Genomic DNA, 13939 nt, shown 5'->3' on the forward strand with positions numbered 1-13939 from the left:
AAGGGGGGGGGGGGGTTTACATAGACATTGCAATTAATCTTAACTTAGGGGGCTATCAAGAAGCTGTAATTTACATATGATACTTTGAAGTTCCATAGCAAGTTTGTTTTCCATGAAGTTTACAGATGAAAAAAAAGAGCAGAGTTCTTTATGAAATGTAGAAAAAAATGGTTTGATTTTAAAGAAACGGCATTTATGTATATAGAATTTACCCAAAATAATTACAACATTCAGAATAAGTTCTGTGTTCTTGTTTTCTAAAATAAACCCAAAAATGATATCCTTAATAGAAAAGTCTGCTAAAAGTGGAATCTTGGGGAAAAGCCAATAATGTAAGCTATTCCAAAAGACATCAGAATAAAAACATTCAAAGAAAAGATGCTCAGTTGTTTCAATCTCCACATGACAAAAAGAACAACAATTTTCAGGAATTCCAAACCGTTTTCTTAATAATTCCTTGGAAGGGTAAATACCTGAAAAGGTCTTAAAGTGAACTTCCTTGGCTTTAGGAGGAATGGGGAGTTTTAAATATTTAGTTCGTATTTGTTTCATTTTTGAATTATTAAAATATTGGGTTATATAATTTGGATTTGAGACGTAGGGAAAGGACGTTACATTAAAATATTCTCTGATTTGAAGGTTTGGGAGTTTGGCAGTTGCTATGTTGTGTCCATTAATCAGAAGCTTGGGGACAGTAGGATGTCTGTAGATGTCATTATGAAACAAATCAGAAACTGAGCTCACAACATTTTGAGGAATGGCCTTAATAATTTTTTCAAAATCTTTTCTATTCGTTAGTGAACCATATTTAGCTGTGAAATCATCAAAAGACATGAGAGTGGCATTGTCATTAAGAAGATGCATTAAAGACCAAATTCCATTTTCAAACCATGTTGGAACAAAGATAGACTTGTTTCTGATAGTGATGTATCTGCAGTTCCATATGGGAGTGTTGTGTGGACTGTAATTGTGTTTATAAATGAGCTTCCAATACATGAGAACTTGCTGATGAAAAGACGAAAGTTGAATGGGAAGTTTCTTATTGTCAAAATCACAACTGAGTAAAAATTGGATCCCTCCTAGGCTGGAAAATATTTTATTAGGAACAATGAACCAAATACTATTTTGATTCCTAATAAATGATTTTAACCAGTTTATTTTTAAGGTGCCATTAAGGCTGTTAAAGTCTATGGCTTGAAGACCTCCATCTTCATATTTTTTAGTCAGCGTACCTTGTTTAACATAGTGTGTTTTCCTTTTCCATATGAAGTTAAAATTGACTTGATTAATAGATTTGATGGCTTGTTTAGGGACACCTATAGAATAGGTGGGATATATGAATCTTGATATGCTTTCAATTTTGGTGAGGAGAATTCTACCAAAAATAGAAAGATCTCTCTAGCACAGCGTTCAAAGTAAAAGTGCTCACAAACTACTTCCGGGTGACCGTGTGTCAGGCGAAATGTTAAAAAAATAATTTTAAAGTTCATTAACAGTTTGCTGCATTTTTTATTTGATATATAAATGGGAAATACGTGGATTATTATAGTACATTGTTGTTTGGACGATAAAATCCGTCATCGCTTCATTTAAAATACTTTTCAGTTCAAATGATTGACAAAAATCATCATCCAATCAGCGTTGTCCCATAGTACCTGCCTCTTCCGGTTTGGAAATGTTTTTCATTTTTGAAGATTTCGTTTTGTTTTCTGGAAATTCATTCTGTGTTCTGAAATGTTTTTCATTTTTTAATATTTCATTTTTTTCTGGAATTTTTTTTTTCTGAAATGTTTTCATTTTTTAATATTTCTTTTTTTTCCTGGAAATTAATTTTGTTTTCTGAAATGTTTTTTTTTTGTCATTTTTGTTTTTCAAGTTTTGGTTTCTGAAATTTTGTTTTGTTTGTAAAATGTAATGCTGCTTTTTAATTTTTTTTTTTTTTTTTTTAATTGTTGTGATCTTAAAAATGTTTTTGTATCGAGTGATTTGTTGAATGCTTTGCACTTCAGGGCCACCGTACAAAGGAGAGGAGGGATTTTTCCCAATCCACAGCATAAAGTCCAGTGTGGAGCCCCGTCTTGGACTGCTACCTACAGGTCATGTGACTGAAAACTATCATTACTTGTTCTGTTTTCACACTCTGACAGATTATGCTCAAACAGTTCAAAGTTCAAGTTTGACAAAAAACTGCATTGATGGTGTCCAGCAGGACTAGTGCCAGAATCATAGAAGCTCATTTTAAGTCTTTCTATATCTACTTTTCCATTGAGGTCAGTAGGTTTATTTACGGTATTTATTTGATTACCAATCTCTTCGTTTACTTTGGTGCATTTCACTCTTTTAAAATGTTGTTTTAACTCCTGTATTTTCCTCAGGAGGATCCTCCACACAGTGACCAACCCTCCCCTTCTGGAGGGGGGTTGTTGCAGTGGGACCTCCCGGGTCTGGCGGCTTGCTCTGATTAGGGGCTGTCCTGTGGGGATGTCCTCTGTGATAAGGACTGGGTCAGTCGCTGGCATGGGCAGATCCCCAAAATATAATTTCCTTACATCAGCATCAAGCCTTGTTTCCACTTCAGTTTCTATTTCTATTTAGAGTTTTATCCATGTCATTTTAAGTTTCATTCTATTGGAGGTGGGGGGTTGGGAGGGCTGAGGGGAATTTGGTCTGCTTTAAAATGTCTTTTTAAAATTGTTTTAAGCCTGTAGAGCACTTTGCAATACGGTAGTATGAGAACTGTTTTATAATTACAGCTTGATTTGATTTAAAGCTGAATAAATCAAGCGCTCCCATGGTTTTGTGCAGATCTGCTGAGTGTAGTTTTTGTCTTGTCTGGGGCTCATGTACATCTTCAGCAACTCTCTATAGGCTGTACATAGGCTGCACCATCCGCCTATTAAGGTTTTTTTTGGGTGATCATGTGTGTCAGGGGTAAATATTGGGGTTTTGTATGAAACTTTCCTTGAATATCTTTATTTTTGGACTTTTTAACATGATTTTATGATATTTTTCTGATGATGGGGGATATTTATGAAGAAAATTAAGCTTAAAATTTCATTTCTGAGCATTTCTTTATTCAATTCCTTGTGAATCAGGAACAGACAAAAAAATTCTTGCTTGAAAAATATCTTATTTGTGATGCAGAGAATACACCGGATGGGCCACAAACTCCTTGCTGCGCTCCATTCTGATGTTTACAGAAAAATGGATGCATGTACGTTTTTGTTTTCCTCGTCTGAGCTGGCATCTGTCTCAAGACTGTACAGCTGGATAGCTCCAATATCGCTCGCTAATTTTGTTGCACCGCTAATGTTAGATTGAGGCTGTGAGGGGTTGTACATTAGCGGGAATGTGTAAACAAAGAGCTAAATGGGGAGGGCAAGGGTGGGTTAGGTTGCTTTGCACTAACAGTCCCCGCCCTCGACAAAAAAACGAACTCCTGCCGCTCTGCAGAAACTATGTTCTAGAAAATGACGGTGATAATTGAACACTTTGAAAACAAATCAAAAGACAATTGAAGTGGGACTCATGGAATCATGAAGAAACAAAATTCTTAACTTCTTCTGATGTTTTGTTGAGGAATATCGTGGATGATTAGTTACCAGAATCAGAGTATGGATTTGGGTCAACATAGTACTTTACAACCAATTGCAGGAGATAGTTTGAGAAATACAGAAGTAAAAGAAAACACTGCACAAGGCTGACCAGGAACCAAAAATGGATGAGCTGAGAACAATCAATTAATAAAGTAAAGTAAAGGATAAATCTAAGACTGACAGACTTAAGTTAACACTTGACAAATTATAGGGATTCTTAAAACAGCAACACAAAATCACAGCAGGGATTTATTAAAGTTTTATTAACACGGAACTTTTTGAAAACAATTCCACTTGAAAGCAGTTTCCACGAACAGACGGATGTCCAGAGGCCGGCAGCTGGAGGTGAGCTGACACACAGATACTTATGTCAACGCACCAGCTTTTGAATAAAGGTTTGACTGGGTGGCGCTCACAGAGACAGTCAGAATGCACACTTATACAGAGAGGGACACAGAATATTTACAGAGCTTTAAAGCAGGTTGTGAACGAGGCTTAGGACAGAGAGGCAGCGCTGCCTCAGGGTGGCAGGGCGACGTTACTACAGCTACCTGTGGGTTTGCACATGCAGCAGGACTGAGGCAACGCCACGCAGGTTGAGGATTTCACTTACACAAAAAGGCACTTTGGGGAGGGGCGGGGGTTTGGGTGACAAGTCAAACATTAAGGGTTTAAAAGAAAAAAAAAAAATTTGATTTATAGTGGCTCTAAAATGTGTGAAAGTAAAGAGAAGAGTCACTTTCACAAGCATGGCGACGCGAGTTCCTTTTTTTTTGTAGAGACTAAACAATTTTCCTTCAGACTCACAATATACAGACATTTGTGTTTAACAAATACAAACATCAGTACCCACCACTGGGGCCAATAAAGCTTCAGATTCATGACCAATTTAGCCAGAGATGAACTATATTTTACAGAAAGGACCATCTAGCTACGACACATTTACGTCTTATTGCTTCAAGAATACACAACACTTGAAAAAAAGACACAATGAGCAGCACAGGGTGACCAACACAAAGATATGCAACCTGCATGCGGTGTGTTTCTGGAGTGCTTTTGCTGTAAAGATGGACTTATTGCTCAGGTGGAGTTTGCTAAACTCAGATCTGATGATCAGGTCGTCCTTTGAGTCACTCTGGATCCATTTTCTCGATGTAGTCGCTGAGCTGCTTGTATTGTTCTGTGTGTGTGGGGGGGGGGGGGGGGGGGGGGGGGGTAGAGTTAATATTGATTGAACCCGTTAGAGTGCTGATGCTGCAGAACAGAACGCCATCGGCTGGGTGGCGGCCTTCTGTACCTTTTATTTGCTGCTCTTACAGTCGAGCGTCACTCTTTGAAAAACTTTCATTTAAGCTCATTTTTTGACACTTTAGCTGAACTAAATGGAATTAATTTGCAAACTGCAACATCTATGTGAGTATGTTTGACATCAAAGTTGAGATGGAACCTGATTAAACAACAAAAGCATCAAAATGAGTCGTAAAGGTTAAACATTTGGAGAAAACTGAGAAACAAACTCCACTTTTTGTGCATAACTTTTTCTGGATTTAAAGTCCAACTTCAATGAAAATTGTGCTTTTAACGTGTTCTTGTAGCAATTTTAATGTAGCAGTAAAGGACTAAATTAACCCAAAGAAAACAAAAAAATGAAGTTTTTGTCATAGACCGGTCATTCTGCATCTGCTGCATCGTAGATTGTATTTTCTGGCTCCTCAGACTGTTTTCCATGTGTCCACTGAGCTGCTGTGCAGACTGTGCTCTGTTTGGATCAAATAACCTTTTAACCCTGGAAATAATTTTCATCTGGACTCTTGAAGGTCATTTCACAATTACTTCTGTTTGTTTATTTTGGATAGCAGCACAAACAAACTAACAAAATAAATACATTTTCAAAAGCAGTGAAATTTCACCCCATGGGTTTTCAAGAGTTAAGGTAAAAAACCTTTATCCTTCATTTACTGTTATTTGTATAAATAAAATGGTTTTTTTTGTTTTAATCTAAAGTGATTTAAAGGAATAAAAAACATGATGAACATGTGAGAAACATCCGGAATAATCAGGATCCCCCAAAAGACACTGTTTCTACTGTAAAGCACGAGGGAGGTGCTGTGATGATGTGGGCTTAAGCTCAGCACATTTGTTTTCTTTCTTTTTTATTGTGATATAATGCTGTGTGGATTTTTATAGTTTCTACATCTAAAATCCAAAATAAACAGACAATGTATATTTTTCAAATACGACTTAATAAAAAGTACAAATAAAAATATCAAAAGAAAAAAACATCAATCCATATAAATACAGTAAAGTTTTAGACATTTAAAAGAAGGGCAAGTTAATGAGTATTTATTTTACTCTCTTTATTATGATAATAGTTTTAATAAAGCTGCTTTTTCAGCAAACATACACTAAACGCAATCTCTATTTTACATGTGTGGTCATGTAAAACAAACACGAGTAAAGCCAAACAGTGAACAGTGCATTTGTCTGGGATTCTGCAGCTTCTTACCTTCATTCAGATTCCCGATGACGGCCTGCTTCTTCAGGAAGTCCATGCAGAGCTTCTTACTGAGGCCGAACGCCAGCATGTTATGAGTGAACGTTCTGGAAACACAGACTCCGCTCATTACAAACAACACAATCCATTCTGAACAACAGAAACAGAAATGTTCTCTGGCAGTTTTAGATCCACTGCAGTGGATTGTGAGGCCTGCTGTTACCAGAGGAGTTCCTCAGGGTCAGCCTCTGTTTGGACACGCAGTTGTTTGCTAACTGTATACTGTAATTGATCAGTCTGACCCTGCAGTCCGTACGGCCTTAACCTTTCCTATTCTTCAAAGCAGTTTGTAAATGTCTAAAGCCACTTGTCACTTTATGCACAACGTGTTTCCAAAATCAACACTTCCATTCTTTTGAGATTGAGTCCCAAGAGAGACAGAAAATAACTGAGTTCAAAGTTACTTTTAAGTCGGGCTTGTATGAACACAGGGTGGAGAAACCTGCAGTAAAGACAGTAAACAGGTTTTATGGTTTCTGAATCTCATCTCTGCTTGTGTGTTTCTGCTTTGCTAAAGACTTCTTTTTATCCCAGCACTCACACAATTTTTATTTTTCAAGTTTGATCTCAGTTTGGGGAAAGACTTCTGGCTAAGAGGCTTTTCCTTCTTGAAAGCAGCTCAATTGATGCTCAGAACTGTCTTAGTCAATGCGGGTTTTTGGGTTGTCCGGGCCCGTGGAGGGTTGTCAGAGAGGGGTGGGTGCATCTTAAGACGAGCGCAGGTGTGTCCTGCAGTTCCCTTGAGGCTTGTGCGGCCACCTCAAGGGACAGGATAAAAATGCAACGTACTATTGTCGTGCATTTGGAAGTGTATTGTGAAGTATTCTTAAGGCTAATGTAAGTTACACGCACTTATGACGTACGGGTGGTGCTGTCTATTGGCCCAATAGACGGACAGACCCCGTCCCTGCACCTGTGCAGGTGATACCTAATGCCCATAAGGTGCAAACACAAACTACACTTTGTCTAATTTTCTCATTTCTAACAGCCAGGCTGCAGACAAGCGACGCGCAAGGAGTGAAATAAAAAACCCTTCTGACATGCCGGTGTCTCACAGTAGAAAAGTTGCTTAAATGTTTGCAACATGCTCATAGATGAAAATGTACATGAACATTTTAGCTGGGCCACGTCCAGATTTGCCCATCTTTCACTGGCAGACAGGCCGTATCTTCCCATCAAGGGCAGTTGGGACTGAGGTATAGAAAGCGGTCATCCCCTTCTGTGACCCACAACAGCCCGGACAACCCAAAAGCCTGTAGCACCTGTACAGGTCAACCCTTTTATGGATACATAAAAGCTTTAGCTGGTCTTTTCTGAAAACACTTTCTAAAGCTCCATTTTTGTCTTTTTTTGCTAATGTCAATATGAAAAACTAATGCATACAAGACAGTCAATGGGTTCATCAGTGTCCATTTTTATCACCAACAGGACGCTTCTTTCTTGGCTTCCTTACCCCAGTTGTCCGAAAGCGATGTTCTCATCGATCTTGGAGGTGTCGTCCCTCTCCTTCTGGCTCATGTGATCCCACTTCTCCCTGCAGCACAGACACAGTCCCCGTCAGCTCTTACTTCCCCCCGAGCCCCTGAGCTCTTCCTCCACTACAGGTCAGGGACAGGTGTCAAAAAGGAGACAGCTGTTGTGTTTCTGCTGTAAAACTTCCCTCGTTAGAGCACTCTAACGTTTCATGACATCCATCCCTGAACCGCTTCAGGTCTGCCCTGAACGTTCACACACAGAAGGCCGGCATGAACAGCAAAACACAACCAGCAATGATTCCCTCACACAGAATCATCACTGGTCTTCACAAGCAGACGAGAAGCTCTCTGACGTCAAACACAGATGCAGCAAGCCTCCGGACAAAAATACATCACAAATGTAAAAAAACAATCAAAAATGATCAAACTTTGACCCAGAATTAGATACGCAAAGACGTTTTCCCCCTCTGCGGAGCATATCAACAGGACAACCATTTAAGGATTGCACTAATAGAGCAGTCTCGAGTAATAGTATAGTGTCAGGAGGGCGCCATCTTGAGGCCAATTGTGTTGCAGCAAAGCCTTTTGTTTATATGACACAATATTTTGGTCTATTTCCAAAGCAGTTCCAGTGGTCTTTTAATAATGATTATGTCGTTTTTAGCCACAATCAGAAAATCTGTGTGGTTTTTTAGGACATAGTTTCTTCAGAGCGACGGGAGTTCATTAAAAATTCACCTCTGAGTTATAGGCGGGACCGTTGGCATGGAGCAACAGGCCCTGATTCACAACAATTTGAATAAAAAAATGAAAATGTGAGCTTAATTCTCTGAACATATTCATAAAAACGCCACAAGAACATGTTAAAAACACAATTTAATCAAAGCATTTAAACCAACAGATTTTTCTTTAAAGTTTAAAAATGATAAAAAAGTTCACTTTACTGTTTTTTCCAGATAAAGTTAATTTAATTAATTTCATTCGCCCTTATAATGTAACAATTTCATTCTTTGAAACATGGATCTAAAACTGTTTAGGTCTTGATTTCAATCAATCCTCTGGTTAGAGTTGATACAAAAAGATAGTTGTCTCTCTGTTTTTACAACTTTCTTTCTCAACACTGAACCGTGGATGAGTGAGTTCATTCAGGTTTATTTCTTCCATGTCTAACATTCTTCTGTCTGTTACTTCATTTTCATTCACATATAATTTAACCTGGTTGCATTTTTAATTATGATTTAGGGCAAATTCTCAATCTGTTAAGTCACTACTATAAGAGGTGAAAGCTTTGAAAAGAAAACAGACAAAACCATTGAAAAAAAAAATTAAACCTTTGACTTATTTATTCAAAATAACTGACATGTTTCTTAATATAGTCTGAATTACTTTAAAAACTGTGGACATTATGTTGCCATGGCAACCAATGGACAATGGTCCATGGGTTGACTTAGTCAAAAACATTTACGTTCAAGAAAAAAAAGAAAAGAAAAAGTGTAATTTGTAATTTTGTATAATGTAATTTTCTGCTCTAAAAACAGAGAAGTGCGCCATCATCGGGCGTCACAATGAACTTTCTACGTTTGCCAACTTGGCCGTACCTTTAAATGAAGATGCACTTTCAAAAGTTCTTGGAAACCCAAGACAATCAGATGGTTTTATAATTAAAAAATTAAGTAAAGTTTGTCCTTTCAACACAATGTGAGGTTATAAACCTAAACCCTCCTTTATTAAACTTCCCATATTAGTTTTGTTTTGGCTAGTCATCATAAATTGTGCTTGCTGAAGAAAATTTAATTTTTTTAAGCAGGAAACTGAAAAATTTGTGCACTTATTTATCAGCCAAAGGCAAAAAGTTAGTAATTTTGGGCCCGGACGGATAACATTCAGAAGTTTCATTTAGTTTGACAACATTATTACACACAGTGTCACCTTAAACCTGATTTGTCACAGATCAATCCTGCATTAATAGGTGACTGTGTAGGTTGTGGTTAAGTATTTATATAAGAGACGGATGCTGCAGGTGATGAGACTGACTCAGTTTATCAGCACTAAGTTTGTTAAAGTAAAGTTTTATTGGTGAAACATGTGACAAAAACCATCTTCAGCTATTTTGCAAAAGAAGTAGAATTCAAGGAAACGACTCCACCGGATTTAAGAGTCTGTGGGCGATGGAGCAATGAAAAAAGGTTGTTGGAAACATGCAGATAGAGGTAGAATTATAGGACATGCAGAGACTGGCTGTGCACACTCAGGAGGCTACAGGTAGGTTCATAATTCACATAACACAACGGGACAAAGAGCGCATGCCGAGAAACATCCGCGTGTGTCCGCCTGGCTCGCTAAATTTCACTTTAGAGAATCAAACCCAATTAAATCAGAAAGATCCCAAAATGAATGAATTTAAACTCCAGGGTTCAGTGAGCGATGCAGCTCCAGAGTCAACATTCTTCTAACAAAAGGGGCTGTGATGAGGTTAAACGGACACAAAAGAAGCAAGAAAAACTCAAGCAGAACCCCTGTTGTATCTCGTCTTCCTAATCTTGGAGAGATTTAGAGTTGGAGGCTTTAGACGGGCGTTCACAAACTCTTTCAGAGTTGTTGCAACAACATTTATAAAGACTGAAGTCTTTAAGACATCTACAGATCTGCAGCGTAAACAGAGATTTCAAGTGCTTGCAGTTGTGTAACGCTGCAGCACGTCATTAAAACAAATGACATCAACTTCTGGTGGACTGGAAAGTTCAAATCCTCCTCACAGAAGGAGTTTAACTTTATGTCAAAGTTTTTGTTTTTTTTAAACAAAATCAACTCTAAATGAAAAAAAGAAGGATGCAGAATACATGTTTTAGAGATTTCTGAATGTGTGTTTGAAAAAAAAAAGCATGCTGGGACACAGACAGCAAGCACAGCTGGAGGAACATCTGGCAGCCTTTGACCTCTGGATCCATGTCGGAGGGGACACAGGCGGTTTGGATGTGAACGGGTAGCCCTTCAGGCAACAGATGGAAAAAAAAAAGCTTATTTCTGTAATTGAATGAAAAGGTTCTGCATTGTGCAGAGATGAAGTGTAGGTATTTAAAGTGAAAAAACAAAACAAAACCAGGTCATTTTGAATGGACTGATGCACTGCAACTCTGTGGCTGTCATTTATGGTCTGTGCTGTGCGATGTGGGAGGGCCATGCAGCGGCACCCATTGCATTGTAAGGCACGTTAAAACTGAAAGAAAAACAAAAACTTTCTGTTTTTATTATAACCTTAAAGTCCCACTCTGATCCTCTTTAGATTTCTTTTCAAAGCGTTTCCAGGGGTCTTTTAATTATAATTATGCCGCTTTGAGTCAAAATAAAAAAAATCTGTGTTATTTTCTAGGACATAGTTTCTGCAGAGCGTAAGGAGTTCATTAAAAAGGTGCCTCTGCGTTGTGGGTAAGACTGTTGGCGCAGAGCAACCCCGCCCCCATTCCCCTCCCCGTTGTTAAGCAGAAAGCTTGCGACCTACCCATTGTATTTTCCACGTCACAAATACTATCTTAATGCAATGCATTTTTTCATCTGCTCCCGATTCACAAAGATTTGAGGAATTAAATACTCAAAAATTCCTTTTTTTACGTTTGTTTATATCCTCCATCATAAGAAAAATGTTAAAAACACCAAAAACATGACTTTCATCAGAGTGGGTCTTTAAAAAAGTTAATAAAAACCCAACACCTGTTAAATATAAAATTAAAATCACAAAGATAAAATAATGATAAAAACTAGAATTATACAAATTAAGGTTTGAATTGGGTCCAAATGGAAAAATCCGAGAGTGGTAGATTCATGTTGATTTTCAGCGAGTGGAACCTTAAAGGGTCTATACCATGCTTTTCTCAAGCCTTTCAGAATAAACTGTATCCATATCGATGATAATATATTACCTTTGAGACACAAGAACACATTTTTTATGAAATATGAGTTGTTTTCGCAAGTTCCTTTTCTTACCAGGATGCAAGACAACTTGATCTCTGAGGCACCGCCCATTTCATGACGTCACCTTAGAGCCGGCCTCTGCAGCACGTCTGCGTTTTGCCCACAAAAATCAAATAACATCCGAACTTTTGCAAAGATGGATGTGCAGACTGTGGAGCTTGACAAAAGCGTTAAGTTGATCACTGCTAGCTCCACAGAGAAAGTGGGTGTGTGTGTTAGCCTGGGGGCGGAGCTGGCAGCGCAGACTCTTCCTGGAAGGGGCTGTTCCCCACTGTGTGACATCACAATGTGAGGAGACATTCGATTTTTTGGGATTGGGAGGGGCTGGTGCTCAGAGCACAGGTTTTTAGAGGGATAATTAGAATTGCGTAAATGGATCAAAATAACGCTTTGTGTGGAATTAACAATTTAATGCACTTAAAAGCTCAAAAAGTTGATTTTGCATGATATAGGCCCTTTAAATAGGAGTGTATGAGTGTACTAAACTGTGGGGGCTGAAAGTGTGTGTTGCTCCTCAGGCAAAGCATTAAACTGCCATGGGCTCCTTCTGCAGAGGCACCTTTAAGAAAGACACTCCACTAATTTTTGTGAAAGACTGGAGTCTGGCTGCTGGTTCCTGAAGCCCAATCAAATACTTTTGGGATGCTGTCAAATTCAAAATGAAACCGTTTTTTAAAATAATTTCTCACTAAGACTTTTTAAATACCTGCATTCTAATCTCATTTCAGTGGTTTCTACTCTGTTTCCAATCCTGTGTTACTTTCATATGTCCTTATTTTTTCCATCCGGTCAGTGATTGGGACGCAGGACCTTGTGACCGTCTTCTTTTCACATTTGTCCTATTGACCTTTTTTTTTTATGAATGGCGATGGACTTGAGGAGGGACAGACCTCTTATCTTTCTCTTCATCCTGAGCTCCACTGCCCGGCAGCAAGGCACAAAGAGACAAGAGTTAAAGTGCAGAAAAAAAGGACAGCAGGAGCTTACAGAGAAGGAAGGGGAGAGGAGACACTGTCAAACCTTTATTTATAACTCACAGTGAGTCAGAATTACGCAGGCACAGCAGCACTCGCCCCTCACAAACATATCTACAGGCGAAACACCCCCTTTGACGAACTGTAAAAGTCTGGATCCTCGTTTTGGTCAGACTGACCTTGTGGTCGGAGACCTCTTCGTCCTCTCGCAGTGCACGGCGTCAAAGAACGCAGCGTTCCAGAACCGCAGCGTGTGCCTGTCAACAGACGAGTCTCAATTTAGCAGATTTTACTACAAGAAAATCAAAACAGTCATGCAAAACCTGGGATTTCGTCAGGTGGAACATGATTTCTGTGTATATGAGTCACGCTGCAACTCAACCTGTGATTCAGAACGTGGAGATCATGACCCAGAAAGGTTGCATGAATCTGGATGAAACTGCCGTCTAACCGCAGTTATATAAAGATGATCTGCTGTCAGATACACAGACTAACTGAGAAAGCAGATCTCAGCGGTGAGAGTAAATCAGGAATTATCTTTATTTTAACCATTATTTTATGCTTTCTAGTTCAAATTAGCATCCACCGCCTGTGCTCTCCACACATGCATCAGTCCCAAAGATTGAAATAGAACAAAATTCAGAAAAGTCTGCTTAATAAAGAGATTTTACAAATATTTTTTTAAATTTGTTACTATTGGTTATATTAATATTATGTTTGCATTGTGCAGAATGGTTGTAGTTTTCAGTTTGCTGATTTCTCATCTTCAGTTAATTTATTTTTTATCATTAGTCATAATAACAAACTTTGCCAAATGCACAGAGCTGCATTTGCATTAACATTTAAGTATTTGGTTCTGCAAGGATTCTGTTTCAGCATTTTTTTCCTTATTAGCAATTTTATTTTTTGGCATTTTTCAACCATTTCTTCACCCTTTAATTTGTTGAAGCTTTTCACTGTTTATGCATTATTGTTTGCTTCAAGCAGCATGGTTCAGCCATTAGAACTTGTTTCTTTGTTCATTAAACTAAAAGTTAAGAAGCCTTAAGATCTTCATTTTCAAAATTCAGGAGTCCATATTTACCAGATGGGTTGTTGCCGTAGGTGAGTATACAGATACACCTTTTCTTCTTTCTTTTCCTCTGGAGCCTCTGAGAATGAGGAGAAAAATAAACTGTTACACCTGCAATGTAGCTATTTCTTTTAAGAACCATCAAATACAAAGAAATCGAAGCATAAAATCGAGAAAAGACATTTCTGACGCAAACAGTACCTGTTGATTGGGCCTTCATCTCAAATGAGCCTTCCCTGCCACAAAAAAAATGAGCAAAAAAGAAACTGTTAGATTGATAAAGTGAGTAAAACTTAAAG

At 38.3% G+C, this 13939-nt stretch overlaps 1 protein-coding gene across 4 annotated transcripts in view; it reads right to left on the minus strand.

Annotated features, from left to right (window-relative positions):
- Positions 1–13939, minus strand: part of kiaa0513 (KIAA0513 ortholog) — a 51454-nt gene that overhangs the window by 24068 nt on the left and 13447 nt on the right. Inside the window, exons 7-13 of one of the 4 annotated variants that reach the window (XM_011476383.3) lie at positions 13842–13876; positions 13653–13719; positions 12748–12825; positions 12485–12514; positions 7604–7684; positions 6103–6197; positions 1929–4776 (exon numbers count right to left, since the gene is read on the minus strand). In XM_011476383.3, coding sequence (XP_011474685.1) covers positions 4727–4776; positions 6103–6197; positions 7604–7684; positions 12485–12514; positions 12748–12825; positions 13653–13719; positions 13842–13876 — 436 coding nt within the window. In that variant the 3' untranslated portion in view covers positions 1929–4726. Of the gene's footprint in view, positions 1–1928; positions 4777–6102; positions 6198–7603; positions 7685–12484; positions 12515–12747; positions 12826–13652; positions 13720–13841; positions 13877–13939 lie in introns of those variants that run through there. The other 3 variants (XM_020704187.2, XM_011476384.3, XM_020704188.2) reach the window with 3 other exon arrangements.

Source organism: Oryzias latipes, chromosome 6 (assembly GCF_002234675.1).
Source record: "Oryzias latipes chromosome 6, ASM223467v1".
NCBI lineage: Eukaryota > Metazoa > Chordata > Actinopteri > Beloniformes > Adrianichthyidae > Oryzias > Oryzias latipes.